This window comes from Syngnathus typhle, linkage group LG11 (assembly GCF_033458585.1).
Source record: "Syngnathus typhle isolate RoL2023-S1 ecotype Sweden linkage group LG11, RoL_Styp_1.0, whole genome shotgun sequence".
Classification (NCBI taxonomy): domain Eukaryota; kingdom Metazoa; phylum Chordata; class Actinopteri; order Syngnathiformes; family Syngnathidae; genus Syngnathus; species Syngnathus typhle.
This window is the reverse complement of record NC_083748.1, coordinates 9,777,831-9,796,998: the sequence shown is the minus strand read 5'-3', so window position 1 is coordinate 9,796,998 and position 19,168 is coordinate 9,777,831. Positions and strand designations below refer to the sequence as shown.

At 44.3% G+C, this 19,168-nt stretch overlaps 3 protein-coding genes across 7 annotated transcripts; 2 read left to right on the top strand and 1 right to left on the bottom strand.

The window, feature by feature from the left end:
• Window positions 1-112: 112 nt before the first annotated feature.
• ube2j2 (ubiquitin-conjugating enzyme E2, J2 (UBC6 homolog, yeast)) lies at window positions 113-3,561 on the top strand. Its single transcript, XM_061292372.1, has 7 exons — window positions 113-273; window positions 753-883; window positions 1,063-1,103; window positions 1,650-1,752; window positions 1,863-2,001; window positions 2,080-2,160; window positions 2,397-3,561. The coding sequence occupies exons 2-7, from the start codon at window positions 753-755 to the stop codon at window positions 2,685-2,687; spliced, it is 786 nt and encodes a 261-aa protein (XP_061148356.1). The 5' UTR covers window positions 113-273; the 3' UTR covers window positions 2,688-3,561.
• Window positions 3,562-6,600: 3,039 nt separating this feature from the next.
• On the top strand, window positions 6,601-7,861 carry LOC133162225 (E3 ubiquitin-protein ligase RNF186-like). The gene is made up of 3 exons (XM_061291261.1): window positions 6,601-6,710; window positions 6,786-7,124; window positions 7,520-7,861. Exons 1-3 carry the CDS (start codon window positions 6,700-6,702, stop codon window positions 7,626-7,628), a joined length of 459 nt encoding a protein of 152 aa, XP_061147245.1. The 5' UTR covers window positions 6,601-6,699; the 3' UTR covers window positions 7,629-7,861.
• A 2,339-nt stretch (window positions 7,862-10,200) lies between these two features.
• Window positions 10,201-19,150, bottom strand: hipk1b (homeodomain interacting protein kinase 1b). 5 transcript variants are annotated; one of them, XM_061291257.1, is made up of 18 exons: window positions 18,802-19,149; window positions 17,126-17,856; window positions 16,829-17,020; window positions 16,572-16,753; window positions 16,374-16,497; window positions 16,145-16,264; window positions 15,971-16,057; window positions 15,710-15,894; window positions 15,450-15,600; window positions 15,193-15,379; window positions 14,880-14,998; window positions 14,179-14,313; window positions 13,073-13,233; window positions 12,672-12,743; window positions 12,414-12,584; window positions 12,122-12,336; window positions 11,919-12,031; window positions 10,201-11,839 (listed from the first exon to the last, which is right to left on the bottom strand). In XM_061291257.1, exons 2-18 carry the CDS (start codon window positions 17,852-17,854, stop codon window positions 11,354-11,356), a joined length of 3,429 nt encoding a protein of 1,142 aa, XP_061147241.1. In that variant the 5' UTR covers window positions 17,855-17,856; window positions 18,802-19,149; the 3' UTR covers window positions 10,201-11,353. The 5 variants fall into 5 exon arrangements, with proteins under 5 accessions (XP_061147241.1, XP_061147242.1, XP_061147240.1 ...); XM_061291258.1 differs by having other exon boundaries at window positions 13,073-13,230; XM_061291256.1 differs by having other exon boundaries at window positions 16,829-17,856; window positions 18,802-19,150.
• Between the last annotated feature and the right edge of the window lie 18 nt (window positions 19,151-19,168).

Sequence of the window (19,168 nt, the reverse complement as noted above, 5' to 3'; positions counted from 1 at the left end):
TGACACAAATGTTGACAAACATTGTGGTGTATATTTTTCGATGCTGTAACACCGCCACACCGGAAGACGGCGCTAACAAAACTTCTGAGCATTTTTAGACACGCCCCGACGGAACGCGAAGAATAAATCCGGAATTGAGTTTTTCTGTTCCGCTATTAAGCGTACCCTTCCGGCAGTGTCTTCGTCCTATCGGTTTGGGGTCTGATCGCTGAGACTACGCCCCAAATTCGTATCCAGGCCCGAATCCCCCTTTTCACTAGGGTCTCTGGAGAGGTATGTCCAATACAACACATAATAAGAAACTCGTGCAACTCTTACTACGAAGCGCCATGGCTGCTAGCATTAGCCATATAAGCGCAGCACTGGCCTGTGATAGCCTTTGGTAGCTAATTAGTGTTTACACACCAGATTCGGTATGGGCTTCACCGTAAAGGGTAGTCTTAACGGCTGTTTTGTAATAACGGAGTCACACGTTAAAACGTTAATTTAGCCGATTTGCTTCGAGGTTTTGCATGTAGCCACTCTTAGATGACACGAGTGAGAACGCAACGAGCCTCGCGTGACGCAAGATCGGCAAACGTCAGTGTCGGTTTTAAAATCATTCTACATCTGTTTGGCGTAAGATCCCTTACCCTACCCCATATATATATATATTTAATTCCCTCTAAGGAACATGAGAAGAAACATTTTCACATTGCTTGGTGGTCCTATTGCCTTCAATCTGTGTTTGCTTGTTCTTTTTTTGTCAACAGATGAGCAACACCGGGAACAAGAGAGCTCCAACCACAGCCACTCAGCGACTTAAACAGGATTACCTCAGGATAAAGAAAGACCCTGTGCCTTACATCTGTGCTGAGCCTCTGCCTTCTAACATCTTAGAATGGTACGCTCCCCATCCTTATACCACACTTTTGTGTTTCGGGGTACATTTCATATTTTAGACTTGCAACAAGTCAAACCGAAGTTGAGAATATTCAAAAGCTACTGATCCCTACCAAGAAGGTTTTCTTGTCTTATTTCAAATGGAGTAGCACATGCAACATTTTCTCTTGTTTCCTGCAGGCACTATGTGGTGAGAGGTCCTGAAAAAACTCCTTATGAAGGTAAAAAAAAAAAAAAAATGCGTAAAAATATTCTGTCAGGTTAATTACTGGTCTCGTGATTAATTTGCTATAGTAGGCGTTCAGCAGTTATCGAAAAGTGGTTTCCATGTGTCATACTTAATTATCACACTGGTATTTTAGGTTTTCTGGCGCCACATGACCTTGACTTTCAGGATATTGAAATCTTTGAAATAAAAAAAAAAGAATGCGTCAATTTGTGATGAGTGTGTACTAAACTCATAAATGAAAAGAGAGTCTTCCAATTTGCTGTTTTGCGAAGTTCTCACACGTCAGAGTAAACATTTTTATCACACTAGCAGTTGAGCTAGTGCTGCTGTTTCAGTTCATCTTAACCTTTTGAACCCAACAGTCGGACATTATTAAGTAAAACGTCATATATCTTGTGTGTTCATAGTTGCTTTTTAACTAAGCAAGAATATATTTTATCCGGATGAATCCAATCTAATTTCATACAAATTTCACACTGTGCTAGAATTAAATTGTTTATTCTAATAATCAAAATGTTCCAACTTGTGTTCCTAATAGGAGGTTACTATCACGGAAAACTCATTTTTCCTCGGGAATTCCCCTTTAAACCACCAAGTATCTACATGATAACCCCCAACGGCAGATTTAAATGTAATACAAGGTAAGCGGATGTGTTCCTTATTTATTTATTTTTTATTTTTTTATTACTGGACTTAGTCACTCACAGTAGTGTCACGTTGCCGTGCTGTAACGTTCCATTTGAACCCACAGGCTATGTCTGTCCATCACGGACTTCCACCCGGACACGTGGAACCCGGCGTGGTCCGTCTCCACCATCCTCACAGGACTGCTCAGCTTTATGGTGGAGAAAGGACCCACCCTGGGCAGCATTGAGACCTCAGACCACACGGTGAGCCCAGACAAACGAGCGTGATCGAGCACAGTGCAGCCTTATTACAATACAGTGCTATTTTAATTTTATTCCCAGAAAAGACAACTCTCAGCCCAAAGCCTCACCTTCAACCTGAAGGACAAAGTCTTTTGTGAATTGTTCCCTGAGGTTGTGGAGGTGAGCCATCTCAACTTCGATATTTTCAGTGTTGTGCTAAACCATTTCTGATATTACAATTGCAATTTAAAAATAAAAACAAATTGGATTTTTTTTTTTCCCCCCTAGCTTCTCTTTCAATCTCACTCCAATATTCTGCATTTAAAAGATGATTTGAATTTGGGTTAATTGATCAGCCCTGTTCCTTAGCTTTGCTTATTTGTTGTTCTGAATTGCTGTTTATGTTCCGTCGCCAGGAGATAAAGCAAAAACAGAAATTGCAGGAAGAGCTAAACGCCCGCACTCAACCGCTCCCCCTACCCGACGTGGTGCCCGACGGCGACCCCCAGCAGGCTCATTACGGCCTCCCCGGCCTCAATGGAGGTCCCATCCCACTCGGCGGCGCCAACCCCGCCCAGGGCCTGCAGCAACCCAATCGCAACCATGGACTTCTGGGTGGAGCCCTCGCCAACCTGTTTGTGATCGTCGGCTTCGCCGCCTTTGCCTACACGGTCAAGTATGTGCTGAGGAGCATAGCGCAGGATTGAGAGTTGGACTAACGTCAAGTGGATGGGGACGTCGTGTCCCGGGACCATCGGGGACTCTGGGGGACAGAAAGCAGCCCGGCTGTGACTGTGGAGGAGGGAAACCAACGTGGCTCATGGGTTTTGGAGGAACATAGTCTTTTACTCCTCTGCTCACAGGTTGCTTTTGTGACCTTTTTTTTTCCTCCTCTATTGGCAAACACATTTCCTCCTGCTTTTATTTGTTTTTGTCAGCAAAATGTTTACAAAGAGAGGGAAGAGCTGACGCCAAGATCGCAGATCACAGTGACCTACTGAGGCACATCAGCAACTAGTTGGCAACCTTCAATTACCTCAGTCAAGCAGAATATATATATTATTTTCTCTCTTTTTTTTTTTATCTGACTGATTACACACCTCTGGCTAAAGTTAGTATTTTCTCAAGCACAAAAAAAAAAGTCTTCATAGGCAAATGCATGAACCAAGAAGGTATGCCCCTCCCAAACACGCATGAACACACACACACACACAAAGCAAACAAAGCGACTGGAGTGGACGAACCAGCTTCCTCCAGTCAACCCATGAGCCAAAATCCGTTGGGAATTCGGGACCAGCGCAGTTTGGGTTTGGTTTAGCCAACCACTCTTGCATCGCTCTGTACATACGCGTCCAATTTTGAGAACGCGTGAAGCGAATCAATATTTGGTTCTGTATAGTTTCTTTCTGATCAGTTTTGTTTTAATTTATAGACAAAGCCTTGGAGAGTGAGTGTATTTGGACGACACAAAGTGTCCACATGACCGCTGATCATTGTACCGTTGTGCATTGCGTTTTAGTGAAGCTAGTGGACTTCTTTTTCTCACCAACCACACTTCCGAAATAAATGAATTATAAATGATGGTGTGTTTTTGTTTGATTGTGCAGCAAACTTGCCCTGTTGTCACACTTCTAAACCCAACGGTGTGACAAATTGCTCTCAAAGCATCCCACTCACGTGAGCCGCTTTATTGGGCACACCTAGATCACCTAGCGCTCATTTGTGCCAATGTGCTTTATCGGGTCGACGTGTGTCATCATTGTATTTTTCTACAATATGGCAGGCAATTTAAAAAGAATTACACTAAAGAATACAATCTAATTGTTTGAGTGGGCCACATAATCTTGGCCTTTGGCAAGTTATAGATAATGCAGTGCGATGAGAAATTGAATGCATTTTATATACAACCAGTGGCGGTTCTGCACTGAATTTCTTCCTTGGTGAGACTATTTCTGTTTCAGTTTACTTTATTGTCATGGGTTGACTAACTCTGATAGGGCTGCTGTTAGAATTAGTACTACTACTAACTTCCTGATCAATAAAGCATCTTCTACAACCCTAACCCACCCTATTTTGAAACTCTAACCCTAGCTTTAAACCCTGCTGTGAAACCCTAACTCTCTTCACCACCATATGGGTCACCTTATGTATTTACGCATAAATACTTGCATTTGTTTGCATATGCATACAAAGCGAGGTTCCAATTCTAAAAGCACAATCAGGCAACTGCTCACTCTTGGGATCGAACCAAGCTCTTACCGAGCCAGAGCACGTGTCTCTAACCCAGTCCTTCTCAAATAGTGGGGCGCGCCCCCCTTGGGGGGCGCGGTGCTATTCCTGGAGGGGCGCGTGGGACCCTGGGGAACAGGCTTTTTTTTTGGCAGTACTAGAATAAAGTGTAATTGCGCGTTTACTACAGCAGGGGGCAGTGGCGCTCTCATTGTTACTTCTGTCACGTTTGCGACAGTGCAACATTTTACGACTTACAAGACAAGTTAGGGTAGTCACGGTGGGGAGGGGGGGCGCGAATAGTTTTCTTCTTGCTAGGGGGGGGCGTAACAGAAAATAATTGAGAAGCACTGGGTTAAATAAAGGTTAACCTAAAAAAAAAAAAAAAAAAAAAAAAAAAGTGAACCCTGAACTTTGAACCCGCGGTGACCCCGCGGTGACCCCGCGGTGACCCTGCGGTGACCCCGTGGTGACCCCTGGGTGACCTTTGAACCCTGAACTTTCAACTCTAGTTAAAAATCGAAAATGTGCACATGACCCCATGAACTTTGAACCGACCTTTGACCCCTGGGTGAACTTTGAACCGTAAACTTTGACCTTTGACCCCTAGCTAATTACGTTTTTTTTTTTTTTTAAACCGGCATAGCAGAACGATCCATGGTCTTCAGATGCCGCGCTGTCGCCATCTCCTGGTCAGTTAGTGAAATGCTTTTGCTGATGTTTTTTTTTCTCTCAATTAAAACAAATCAATTAGCCAGTTGGTTTTCTTTATTTAATATCTATTATCAGACAAAACCAAATTGTGAATCAGTCACCTAGGCTATAGCAGAACAAACAATCCATGGTCTTCAGATGCCACGCTGTCGCCATCTCCTGGTCAGCTAGTGAAATGCTTTTGCTGTTTTTTTTCCCTCTCAATTAAAACAAATCAATCAGCCAGTTGGCTTTCTTTATTTAATATCTGATATCAGACAAAACCAAATTGTGAATCAGTCACCTAGGCTATAGCAGAACAAACAATCCATGGTCTTCAGATGCCACGCTGTCGCCATCTCCTGGTCAGCTAGTGAAATGCTTTTGCTGTTTTTTTTCCCTCTCAATTAAAACAAATCAATCAGCCAGTTGGTTTTCTATATTTAATATCTGATATCAGACAAAACCAAATTGTGAATCAGTCACCTAGGCTATAGCAGAACAAACAATCCATGGTCTTCAGATGCCACGCTGTCGCCATCACCTGGTCAGCTAGTGAAATGCTTTTGCTGTTTTTTTTTCCTCTCAATTAAAACAAATCAATCAGCCAGTTGGTTTTCTTTATTTAATCTCTGATATCAGACAAAACCAAATTGTGAATCAGTCACCTAAGCCAGTGCTTCTCAAATAGTGGGGCGCGGTGCTACTCCTGGGGGGGCGCGTGTGACCCTGGGGAACAGGCTTTTTTTTTGGCAGTACTAGAATAAAGTGTAATTGCGCGTTTACTACAGCAGGGGGCAGTGGCGCTCTCATTGTTACTTCTGTCACGTTTGCGACAGTGCAACATTTTACGACTTACAAGACAAGTTAGGGTAGTCACGGTGGGGAGGGGGGGCGCGAATAGTTTTCTTCTTGCTAGGGGGGGGCGTAACAGAAAATAATTGAGAAGCACTGCTCTAACCAGTCGGCTATTTCAAGTTGGCAGCATTTAGCCGTCTGCACTCTTTTGTATTAGTGATGTGCGTTCCAGTTGTTTCCATTTAACAGTCTTTTTTTTTTGTACCTAATAAGGCCTCTTCATTGGGGAAATATCGTGTATAATACCTAAATTTTAGGTGATAAAAGTGGAGGAGGTGTGCATGCTTCAGAAAACACAATGAGCGATAAGGTGCCGGAAGAGCAGATTAAGACCGCACTGCAACGGTTTTGTCTGCAGTTGCACGTGACAGAAAGTCAGCTATGTGCTATTGCACAAAGTCCAAGTTTGTCCCTAATCAAAATACTTTTAACCCTTACCTACTCTTCTAACTTGATGAATATCAAATTTCTGTCACTCTGAAATATGATGACTATATTTAAAATTGTCATCATTTGAAGCGTGATGACTATATTTAAAATGATCACTTGGGCACACTGGCAGGCTGTTCTTAATTAAATTGTCAATTTAAAACCAAATTCTTAACACAATTTATGAAAAAATAATAAATAAATAAAAGTATCATTTGGGCACACTGACATGCTTTTCTTAATCAAATCGTGAATTTAAAAAAGAATCTTGACACAACTTATGGAAAATGAATAGACTGCTTGTTGATCAGATCAAGTGGGAGGGTATTTCCCTTCTTTGTGTTGGCTGAATACAATTCTTCCGTCAGGTGGTTTTGTTTACCTTAGCAGAATTCCCTGGAAGGGTGCTTACGTCATGTCACGTGTGGCTCGAGGACACGCGTCTTTAAGAGTCGCTTGCTACTCAGCAGCACTCAGAACACGCCTCAGCCGGCTCTGCAATAACTTCCCATGGACACCCGGTAAGTTCTAAAGTCTCTTTGTGAAGTCTTTGTGTGTGATAAGTGTATTAACTGATAATTGCCATGTTTTCAAAGAGTGCCTTCGATCATGTCTCAAAATGAAGATCTGGAGTGTGTGGTGTGTTTCTACAACTACTCGCGCAGCGAGCGGATCCCACGCATGCTGCACTGCAGTCACACCTTCTGCGCTCCATGTCTGGAGAAACTGGCCAACGTGAACGGCGTGATCCGGACCATCTGCTGCCCACTGTGCCGCTGGGTCACCTGCACTCAGGCCAGTCTGACCCTGCCCGGGGCCTTGTGGGTCAATACCGAGATCTGGGATGAGATAGCAGGAAAGGAGCAGAAGAAGATCAGGACAAGGACGAGGGAAAATTCCGTGGAGGTCTCGAAGAAGCTCCTCAGGCCAATGCTGTAAGTAGAAAATCATTTCTCACTGGAAAAGCTGTTTAAGCATATATTCCCTTGACATACATGTTAAACTTCAGTACTACTTGTAAAGCGCTCGATAAATGGAAAATATTCCCGGAAAATTTGAAAAACATCCCAAAGTCAATTATTGGGTCTGACACCTGAGCGGTCCAAGCATATGTAGGAGGGAGGCCATTTGAATCCAACAGTTGACAGTAATTGAGTTGTGAAAAAAAAAAACACGTATTCAACACATATTCGTTTCACTTGTGCGTTGAAGTCTTATTCGTGAAGGACAAAGTGTGCACTATTCTGATGAATGCTCAAAGAGCTTACTATATTGTCACGGTTCTTGTCAATATGAATATAATAAAACATCTTTCTCTTTTCCTCCTCAGCTTGGATTCCAAGCACATTGCTCTCAAGTCTACACTCCAAAAAGTGTTCAACTGTATTGCAGTGCATGAGCAACATTTGCAGGCCACTGATGTTTCCAATGTCTTTTGACTTCCATTTGGACCAAGCCCATGTTTTTATTTTTTTATTCAACTTGTATATAGTCTTTTAAGAAATGAAATTACTGTAAACCAACAAGCAAACATACTGTTTACTTATTATTTATACATGTTTATTGTTGTATGCCATTGTCTACCTACACTTAAGTCCATCAGAAGGAAACTTAACAGTCATGTGAATTTGTACTTTTCTGAATGGTGCTCAAATAAAAAATACTGTGAATATTTCTATCTCCATTTAATTAATTTACTATACATTTCCTAATGATGGAAAACTATGAATCCTCTGAATAAATATATGCATTTTATATCTGTTTTTTCCACATAGTTATCATTTATATTATTTTTAAATTAATTGAGAATAAGTATAATTTACTCTTCAGGATTGACAGTGAATAAACATACTTTTTTTTTTTTAAACTTATTTATTTATTTAGACAGGACAGCTCCGGTTTGATGAACACTCAAGATATAGGCATATATACAAACATCCCAGTGTAAAACCAGTCAGAATTAGCCAGAGCGACATATTTATATTTATTATTGTTTGTTTCTATTTCCCCCCGTGTTGTTGTTGTCTTTTAAACAAATAATTCTTATACTTAGCATCACTGCACTTTTTCATCTAATTTAAAAAGTCTCCATGGTGCAGCCTATTAAACTTTTATGCACTACATTTAGTGGTCTTAACTACTTCAAAATTGTGTTATTCAAATTTGTGTAATATTAGTAGAGCAGTCGTTGCACGTACCTATTGCTGTCATTTTCAAAGTCAAAGATTAACTTTCATTACAGCTTCTTATCTCGTATTGCACTCAACTCATTTGTTTGACGATGGATGGGGCTGAATGATTTTGCGCCCCCTTGTGGATGCCTGGGGACACTGCCGTGATTCTCTGATGCATGGTTCCAAGACCCCCACGATAGGTGAAAACCCGGGATATGGTGTCAATATTTTTACGATATCTGCAGAATTATTTTATAATTGTATTGTAGTGGGCTCCGCCTCCGACTCCAGTCCTTGCACACCACAGTATTTTAATTTTTTTTATTGTATTTTAAAACACTTTTTGAACATTTTCAAGTGAAACTGACTTTTAGAAATATTCTTTCGGGCTTCACTAAACCGATTTATGATCTGATCTGGACTCGATCTTCTCTCTGTTGGCGCTACCCTTGCACGTGACTGTCTGGAGTGTGAAGGTGCAACGTATGCAAATAAAGGTGGCAATACACCACTCGCACGGGTTGCAGTTTGTTGTTAAGATAACGGATTATCGTAACCATTGCACCATTGCATCATATGAACGAAACTCTTTGGAAATACAATCAAGACTTCCCTGGAAGACTGCTCGTGTGTCACGTGCCCAAAATAAACAGTTGGGTGCTTAAAAGCATCGTAAACACCAGGAAGCATTCAAAACAAACCTCAGCCAGCTAATCCACTAACTTCTCGAGGCAACACTACTCTCATCAAGTGTGGTCAACATGTCTCCAAATGAAGATTTCGAGTGTGTTGTGTGTTTCTACAACTACTCACGAAGTCATCGAGTCCCACGCCTGCTGGACTGCAATCACACGTTCTGCGCTCCATGTTTGGAGAAACTGACCAAGGCTGGGAATGCGACCCAAACCATCTGCTGCCCACTTTGTCGTGGGGTCACCACTTTTCAAGCTAACCTGGCCTTACCTGAGGCATTGTGGGTAAACACTGACATTTGGGATCAGATACCAGAGGAAGAGCAAAAAAGGACCAGGGAGAAATTTGCAAAGCAACTCATCGGGCCAGTGTGGTAAGCAGAACTTTTCTTTCTAACATTGTCAAATGTTGGAGATTAAAACTCAAACCCACTTTTTTTTCTCTCTATTTCTCACCAGTTCGGATTCAAATCACACGGTTTTCAAGTCCAAGCTGCAGAAAGTTTTCAACTGCTTTGGGCTGGATGATGGACACATTTCTTGGCCTTCAGAAGCTTCTGTTATCTGACTTTCATATGGACCAATGCAACATTTCTTGTTGCTCACTCTTGAAACACATTTTGTATCAAAGTTGTGTATTTTCTATGCAATCGCTGAACTGCACAGACTCAAGGTCCTCCCCTGACCATCTCAGTCCTCAACCTTTCTTGAAAACCTGTGGAATGAGCCAAAGAGGAGAGTGCAGAGAAGAGGAACCAACTTAATGAATGATTGTGCAAAGAAGAATGTTGGAAGCTAAGCTTCTGTTTTGTTGGCAAACATTTTGTTTTAAAGTATTACTGGTTAGATTTCAGTATTTTAAGAAGCTTAAAAACACTAGCTAGGTTTTTATTTTATTTGGGAAAGCAGTTTAATATGATCAATAACTTCAAAAGTGCATCTTTGCCCTAGTATAAGCAGGTTTTATACTAATTCACATGAAACCTTATGATTCAATGGATTGTTTTAGAGGTAATAAACGATTTCCAGAAAAGTGATGAGAAAGTGTATGGCAAATACCCACCTTCCACTTTTAGCACCTCATGCTTCTATACAGCCCCATAAAACGTGGTCGCTTGCGATTAGTTACTGAGTGACAAGACGGGTTTGTGTTTGTGGTTATTTTATTGCAAACAGTGATGGTAGATTATTGAGCAGAAACATTTCCCTGAATTAGTTCTACAGAGTAGCATCTTTAACTACTAGAATAAGGTCAAATGACAGTTAAATACTCAGACATTACAACACAAAACAATGCAAACACAACAGGGAAGAATTGACTAAAAAGCTTTTGAGAACCCACAGTCACCAGAAGACTTCACTGCAGTTAACCGAAGGAAAACATCTCTCTTCCGCAACATTTTGGCTGGACTTTCTTTTTTTTCTTTTAATAACTCCTTCTCCTAAGTGCTCCTTGCACAACATGAAGTAATCAACCAAAAGATTATACGCCAATATTCAGCAGTCAATCAGTGAGCATGCATCCCCTGCCTATCAAGGGATGTATCTTTTATTTATTTAGCTCTTTACATAAAAACTGGCCTTACTTAAACCCATTAAAAAGGTCCTACTTAACAGTGGCTAGCGGATGTGTCATTTAATAAGTGTCACTATGACAATTGGGATTTATTTTTTCTTTGAAAGTGAAACAGGATCACTTGCTTTCTGAAACCCTAAAAGCTTTTCCCCATCATTTGTCAGCATGACGATCTCACTCATCTGGACTTCATAAATACATTCAGTTCAAAAGAAAAGCAAAATCTAAATAAACTATTGCATGGTTCATCTGGCCTAAAACACTGTCACTACATCAACACACGATCACATGTGCACTTAAATTAACATTGAGCCATCACGATTGGGCCACCTTTTGCAGCTTAAAGCCATCCCTATGCCACCGTCTTCCCACCGTACAAGAAACAAAACATAATTTAAAAATAGCAAAAGACATTTGTGAGTCAACGGACAAGTGTCAAGTACAGTTACCGTTAGCTAAAACACAGGGACTTACTGGATTAGTGTCAGCTAGTCCCTCCACGAGCACAGGAAGCTGGCCTAAAAGTGTCATCGCAGCTTGTGACAGGAGCAGAATCTCTCTTCACACAAAAACAATGAAGCACAACGCCTAATATGAAGTGGATAAAATAAGGGCGTCAGATAAGATCTAAGGGAAAACAAATAGAAAGGACAAGCCTTGTGATGGAAAGCAGCAATCGGATAAGTGACAGTCGTCCCTTGTAAGTAAGGGAATGAAGAATCTTATAGGTAAGGGTACTGCGCGAGGCGTCTGGGGCTCAGCTGGTAGGCGCCGTATGCCTCCGCCCGCGGCGTCACACTAACATAAGGGGAGGCCGCGGCGAACTGCTGCTGGTAGACCGCCGGCAGGCCGTGCAGCAGGCTGCTGACAGACTCCTTGCGGCCGGCCGAGTCTCTCCTGGAGGACGAGGAAGAAGAGGTGTATGTGGCTGCATAGGCGGAGGGGGAGTGTCCCGAGTGTCCGTGGCCTCCGTGCCCGGCGTGGCCTCCGTGGCCACGGCCCAGCAGCTGCTCCATGACCTGAGAGGCGGACGAGAGGGCGGTGGAGGCCGGGTAGGTGTACAGGCCGGGCCCGGCGGCCGAGACGGCGGCCAGGGCCGACACCTCGGGGAAGTTGTAGTGTGGAGCAGAGGCGGCCGCGGGGAAGGTCTGCTGCCGACTGTGGGATGCCCCCGTGCGCTCCTGAGATGAAGACACCAGGGGCTGCACCTTTGCGGCACACGCACAAATATTTACGTCAGCATGGGACACAAATAATTCCTCTTTCTAAACATAAAAGCGGCCTCACCTGGCTGAGGTTTAAGGGGCGTGACTGGCTCAGCATCAGTCCGTGTCGCTCCAGGTTCTCCCCCGAACTACTTGGCTGCTGATGAGACATTCTCTTGGGTTTCATGTAGTTCACTGGGAGTGGCGAAGAAAAGAATGAGCGTTAACTACCGGAACTTTCGACGCCACAATGGCGGGTGGCTGAGGAATGAGTACGCCGCTCACCAGTTTCTGGGCGGCTACGTGAAGTTGCTCCTCTCTCAGGCGCCTGGATTTTGACTGAAGGCGCCACCACGGCCAGAGACTTGGCCTGGCGAGAGGAAACGGTGCTGGCTGCGTTTAGCGTGCGGGGACGCGGGGTCAGGGGGCTGGCAGTCGACGAATCAGAGTCATGCACGGTCACACAGCTGATAACGTTGGTGCGCTGGCCCAACGTAACGCTGATGTCAAAAGAAAAAAAGATTCAGTTCAAAATCAGCTCCAACATCTTTTTATCACGCTGTCAATGGGTGCTCACCTGGCAGGGTGAAACTTGCGCTCATCCTCAGTGTCGGTGTCGCTGTGGATGGTTATGATGCTGACTGCCGGGCTGGGCGTGTCAGAGATGACGATGGGCTGCGACAACGTGGCCATGAGGCTAGACGACGTCACAGCATTGGTGCTAAGCAAGGAGGTGGTGGCTGCACCCCTAAAGACGAGAATTGAATACAAACCCTGAGCTTGTAACCAAACAGCAAAAGTGAACAACTGTCATAAATCTTTCTGAGTCACTCACCTATTTCTGTTCTCTCCTCGCCTGGCTTTGACCTTCTTCCTCTCCTGCTGAGTTTTGGTTTGTGCTGTGCTCCTGTCAGAATACAAAACATAACATGAAACAGAATCCCATTACTAATTCAATGATTTTATATTTATATTACATGCAACAGAGAGAACCTAAACAACTAAGTAAACATAGGAAAAACATTGATTACTTTGGGGTTCTTACAGCTTAAGGCAAATTAGTCATACTTTTTGATCCCATTTGAAACTAAATTTAAGACTAAGTTCACATAGTAGCCCATGTTCCTTGTTGTTAAATATACTGTATTTTCCCCTCCAAGCGAGTCAGCAATGTTATTTACTGCACAACGTAACCTTTCTGATGCAAACGTAATGAACACTGCTTGGCTGACATACCTCCAATTGTGTCCCTGCTGGGCAGTGGCGTCGGTGTGGTGGGAGTCTCGTGGTGACTCTGCAATATTGGCCTGGTGCGCAGCGCTGTGGATGGCTACGCCCGGGACCTGCTGCCATGATGACGGGATGAGGATTTGTTGAGTTCCAGTGGGCCAGGCCTGCTAGGTAAAATGCCCAGAGAGTCACATTTTAATCTAAGTTATATATATATATAGTATATCAGTGATCATTGAAAAAAAATTCCATTGTTGGGACAAGTCGGACATTTGAGACCATGCTGACAAATCAACCCAAAGACGACTGAGGGCAATCCAGCCAATATCTGCTGCAGGCAAAGCACAAGATAAGCGAGCAACTTTCCCAAGCCATTCCTTTATTTTCTAAGCACGGCCCTGCAACAAACCAACGTAACAAAACCATGCAAAGCATAAACACTGAAGCACTGGAAACAGACCAGGATGTGTAAAAAAAAAAAAGTAAGTCATGGTGCCTGTTAAAGAAGAAACCGGAGTTAGTTGGTTTTGTTAACTGATATTTGCAGTGTGTCTGCAGCATGCCACAAGTTGAGGGGCTGAAATAGAAAGTTTCAGAGTGAAATTGTTGCGGCTTTGATGTGCTTGGGAGGTGCACCATCCTGTGCTGAAAAAAAAAAAAAAAAGGAGGACAGGATATGAGAAGCTGCAAGCAAAGCGCAGACCAACTCAGCAACACATGCGCGCTCCATGCCCTAAGCACACCTACGGGGAAAGAATGGGGGAGAGAATGTCAGAGTGTGTGAACAATGTGAGGAGAAGGAAAAAAAGGAGGAGGAGTCCTTTGCGATCATGTGTTTAGTCAATGTGCATCTAAAAAAAAAAAAAAAGAAAAATCACAAATAAAATGTCAACAGAGGGTACTTGAGGTGTACCTCATTAGAATTTGTCCGGCTTTGAATAGACAAATCTTATATTATGTGATGCAATGCACATATAACTAGGAAGACTGAAATTCAATGTGTAATGCAGAGGCAGAGTGAAAAGCAAACCAATGAAAGAAAGTGGGACGGGAGGGAGCCGACGCCTTATTGGTAACAGGAAAAGTGCTCGTCGTTCTTGGTGGTTCTTTACCAGCACTGTGGCTGTGTGCTCCAACAAGGTGGGCCGGCCCACCCCGGTACCTAGCCCCACTGGTAGAGAATACTGGGAGGCTATGCCTGACGCGGGTGGGTGCAGCGTGGCCACCATCAGCGGTGTACAGGAACCCTGGAGGAGGCGAGGGCATAGGGGGAGGCAGTGTGAGAAAAGCAAACGGAGCTGCCGTGTGATTTAGAGAGCAGATCAATCCGGCCGGATACGCAAACTGCAACGTGCAGAAATTGTTTTTTTGTTGTTGTTTTTTTATAGCTGGGAACCAGATTTATGGCCGAATGAAGCTCAGGATAGGACACGCCTAAAGTTCTCAGTGGCAGTCACATCAAATATGGAAATACAAAGTGGAGTTAGTTGCAACATAAAGAAAATGACCACAAGAATCATAAATGAGTTCAAATGCATTCCAACGAGGCAAAAGGCTTCATTTTGGGTTCATGGATGTCATGTAACCTTTGGAGGAGATGCAGGTGACACGCACATGACGCAGCAATCTAACCAACATCGGAAGCAAGAAAGCAAACTTTCATTTTCTTAAAAACAAACCACAAAGCCTGCCATAGCAGCACATAAATGCCAGAAAACCAACCAACACAAGTGAAAACAAACGAGAAAAGCTGATTTTATTCAATCGGATGATGGGCAGACATCAGACATGCAAACGACCGCCAAACTCTTACCTGCGTGAGCATGCTGGGCTGGAGCTGCAAGGACTGGGCAGGCTGGTTCTGAGGTACGATAGGAACCGAGTTATCCATCCTCATGGGGAAGCTGGAGCTCTTGCTTGAGGACTGCAGCCCTGCGCATCATTTACACACACAACCATACTGGTGAACATCTCGTGTGTGTGATGCGTGACGGATTTGTGGCATTGGAACGGATTCATGGCTATTCCATTCATTTAAAAAAAAAAACGATTTGCAGCAAACTCCTTCCTTAGGCACTGAAAAAATTGAACCCGAAAGTCACGGCAGCTCCCTATGCATCTTGTACCTTGAATGGTTGAAGGTGGGCAAACAATCAGAGTCTGCTGGAAGGGTTCTGCCTGGCTACAAAGGCCGGCAGGACGCGTTGGAATAGGAACACTTTGTTGAGTCAGACCGGGAATGTTGATGGTTGCCTGCTGGTACAACGCTGGCTGATAATTTAGTAAAGGCACCGCTCCCCCTGCAGAAGGCACCTGATGGACATCCACTAGGAATTAGTATCAATTTTTTTGATGACTTCACATGAAAGAGTGTTGAGCTTGCCTGGTTATGCTGGTTGAGCTGGCTACTGAAGGTAACAGTCAGGTTTCCTGCCGCAGCACTGGGGACTGCGTTGGCAGAGTAGAGGGATTTGTTGCTGTCGTAGGTGCTCCGGCGTTTGCAGATCTCCATGTTCTGGAAGCACGACTTCACGCTGGGGAGAAACAACAAGATCTTCTTTAAGAAACCATCACCACACACAAAGCAGGTGCGTACCTACTGGTAGGCGCTATGTATGGAGATTTTTGAAATAGTCCACTTACTGAGAGCTGTGTGGATAATCCATGAGGTGGCTCATTGTGACAAAAGGGTGACCCAGTGTCTTTGTAGGCGTGATCCTCTTGTCCGCGTCCAGGCGGAGCATCCTCTTCAGGAGATCTATGAACTCGCGTCTATCTGCTTTCTCAGCCAGCATGTCTGTACCCTCCAAATGAGATGAAAGGTTGACCTGGAGCAAAATGGGATTTTAGTTAAATGTTCTCAGGTGTTGCCAAGTTTCATGATAATCCTCCCAAAACAGGCACCTGCATCATGTCATCCAAACAGTTGAAGATGTATTTTCTAGCTTCCTTGGATTTGATGCCCATCTCCATTTCGTGTTCTGATGGTGTCTGCAAAACAGATATGACAATGTTATTACTCAAGAACCTTCAGAGCCCACATCCTTTTCAGATTGATTGATATGTGGGTTTATTGACCTTAAGCCTCCAAAGTGGGTAGCTAGAGTCCGGTCCTCGGTTGAAAAAGCGGCTGGTTTTTGTGCCTGCACTCAGTAGGTACTCAGCTGGCAGGCCTTGAGTCTGAGAAATGTAGCGGATCTGTAAAGAGGGAGTAGAAAAAAAAATTGTACTTAATACATTTGCATGAGGGGAACACTGAAAATGTTGAGTCTCTTGTTTGTGGGATAGCTTGAATTGCTGAACTGACCTGATCGTACTCCGAGGCTCCAGGGTAGAGAGGCCAACCCAAAAAGAGCTCAGCAATCACACAGCCCAGAGACCACATGTCAATAGCCTCGCAGAACGGCAGACCTAAAATGATCTCAGGGGCCCTGCACGGCAAAGCACAGGTTAGATCGACAGGCACCATGCCGTTATAAACTGAGGCTCTGACGACATGCAGTACCTGTAGTAGCGGGACTGCAAGTATGTAGAGCACACAGCCTTGGAAACGTGGCTTGCAGAACCAAAGTCGATGACCTTTACCCTGTACGGCTGCCTGAGGGGGTCGACCAGCATGATATTCTCAGGCTTTAGGTCAGCATGAATCAGTCCCAAGCTCTTGAGTTTCATCAGTGCCGTCGCCACCTAAACACATCGAAATTAGTGCTTGGCTGCAAACTGCATTCAAAAGGGATTTTGACCGGGAGCAGGTATGCATACCTGTTGTAGAATTGGTCTAATGTGCCGAAGAGGCAGCGGGCTGAACTTGCTGTGCTTGAGAAAGTCATACAGGTTCTGTTCGAGCATCTCAAACACCAAGCACGTATGACCCTTGTGCTGGAAGCACTCATAGGAGCGCACAAAGTTGTACTCGTCTGCATTCTCCGCACTCAGTCTGTTCAGGATGCCCACCTGGGAGAAAAAAAACAAAACATGAGGAGTTAAAGAAAAAAACGCTCCAAGGAAATGAGTCTCGTATACGTTGGTCGTAAATGTTATATGGAGATGAGATGGTACCTCAATTTGTCCCTGGCGAGCATAGGAAGGATGGTTCTTAAGAATCTTAATTGCCACAATCTCATTGGTACCCCTCTTCCAGCACTTGGCCACTTGGCCAAAGGTGCCCCTCCCCAAGAACTCCAAAACTTCGTAGCTGCAGGACACGGAGCAGAGGATCTCGTGCTGCACCAGCTGATAGTCGCCTTCGCCATTGGAGCTACTGCTTTTGGTGGTCGGGGCCGAGTGAGGTATGGACTGGCCGGTGCCGCCTCCTCCGCCGCCCGTGCGTGTGGAGAACGTTGCGGCTGGCGCAGAAAGCTCTTCCAGAATTTGCACGCTGCCACAGCCGCTCCCGCTGCCCTCATTGGTCTCCTCCATCTTTCTCTTTTGCCCGTGCCGATGCCCTCTTGTTTCCGAGGCCGCCTCGACGTGAGCGTAAGAAGAGGATGTCGCGTGCTCAGTGACACGCCGACTGGAACCCCGCGGAAGACTACCGGTGCTGTCAGCTGCCCGAACCACCACTTGGCCCCGAGATCCAGGCGCTGTTGGGGGGAAGACCAGGGATGGTGCGAAGGGTGGGACGGCCATGGCTGGGGTAAAGGTATACGCCGACTGGCCCGCTATGGAGTTGTACGCTTCGGTAGTGGACACATCCCAAATGTTGTTCTCCACCTTTAGCTTCTTAACACGGCAAAAGGCACTGGAGGAGATGGAGGGAGGCGAGAAGACTTGCAGCTGTGAGGTCATAGCTGAGAAACAAAGATGATATTTCAGACATTATAAAGAAGCTAGGCTCCTCAGCAGCCCTGTGCCTTGTGCAATGAGGTACCCCAAAATTGTACACCAGTTAGAAAACACATCATGCTATCATGCTAATACAGTGTTAACTAGGTAGCCATAACATGCGAGTCACTGTAACATTATTTGAATAATACACATCTAGGCCATACAATGATTTGAATTCAAACGATGAGTAGGAAATTCCAGACATTAGTCAAGACTAGATGGCGTTTATGCATGACGTTCCCAAGTAAAGTATGAGACCAGGGCGTGACTCGCACTCAGTATGAGGACGCTTTAATATGAGAAATAGTCTGTATGATTAATTTCAAGAATTGCGCATTCTGAAAAACAACATTGTGTGCATTTTTCAACAGCAAAACGCATTGGAAGCATCGATGCTAGACATAGTTGCACGTATGACATCCGACATGCAGACATACATACTTTGCTGCATCGAGTCAATGTACAAATACAGGACTGAACTGACTAGATGGAAACCACAATGGCGGAACCGATGTTAATAAAAAATCCAAACGTTGGTCCTGCGAGATTACGACACATTTACAGCGTCAGCAGCTCCACTATGCAGACTTTGCAGCAGTCATGTTGGGCCCGACATTTAAAGCCCTGCTACGATCACAAAATGGCCCGACTCTAATCACACAATCAAGCGATTAAAATATGTGACATATCTTTGTTAACCACGATTGTTTCTCAGTGAAGCCGTCTGGGGATATTAGTGAACAAATCATCAGCGTTGATCTTCGTAGATAGGCTAACCAACTAGCTTAAACGTAACTTTAGGGGAGAGGAGAGGTTAGGTGAAAGCTTTCAAAATCGCCTCGAAAAAATAAACAAAATAGATGGCTGCAGCAAAGTGGAATGGTGTTATGGTGGAACAGGTTACATACCGAGTGGTGTGTGGTTGCGCAGTCACAAAACGGCTTCGCCCAAGGCTTTCAAGTCCTCACTGCGGCGGTCCACTGGAGCAGCTTTGCGAGTAGAAGATGCTAACATGAGCTATCAGGCCTGCATTGTTTTCTCAGTCGAAGGAGCGCTTGACAGCCATACAGGACGCTACTGCTCCGAGTTTACACGAGCAAAAGCCCAACATTACTTTATGAACGTCGATCTGTGGTATTAAAATATAAACATTTGTCCTTTAAAATAGTGACTATGTTCCACTCTAACACGCTCTGTCCTGTGGCATAAAATCCCATTATACACCGGAAAAAACGCGCATCCTTATATCAGCTGCAAAACGATGTCATTTCCGCT

Coding starts and splice junctions, on each gene's coding strand:
- hipk1b (XM_061291256.1), bottom strand. CDS start 17,854: ATGACCTCACAGCTGCAAGTCTTCTCGCCTCCCTCCATCTCCTCCAGT. Junction 15,601..15,709: donor GATTATCCACACAGCTCTCA/GTAAGTGGACTA, acceptor GTTTCTCCCCAG/CGTGAAGTCGTGCTTCCAGA. Junction 12,585..12,671: donor CGAGGAGAGAACAGAAATAG/GTGAGTGACTCA, acceptor TCTCGTCTTTAG/GGGTGCAGCCACCACCTCCT.
- ube2j2 (XM_061292372.1), top strand. CDS start 753: ATGAGCAACACCGGGAACAAGAGAGCTCCAACCACAGCCACTCAGCGA. Junction 1,104..1,649: donor TGAAAAAACTCCTTATGAAG/GTAAAAAAAAAA, acceptor TGTTCCTAATAG/GAGGTTACTATCACGGAAAA. Junction 1,753..1,862: donor AGATTTAAATGTAATACAAG/GTAAGCGGATGT, acceptor TTGAACCCACAG/GCTATGTCTGTCCATCACGG.
- LOC133162225 (XM_061291261.1), top strand. Junction 7,125..7,519: donor AAGCTCCTCAGGCCAATGCT/GTAAGTAGAAAA, acceptor TTTCCTCCTCAG/CTTGGATTCCAAGCACATTG.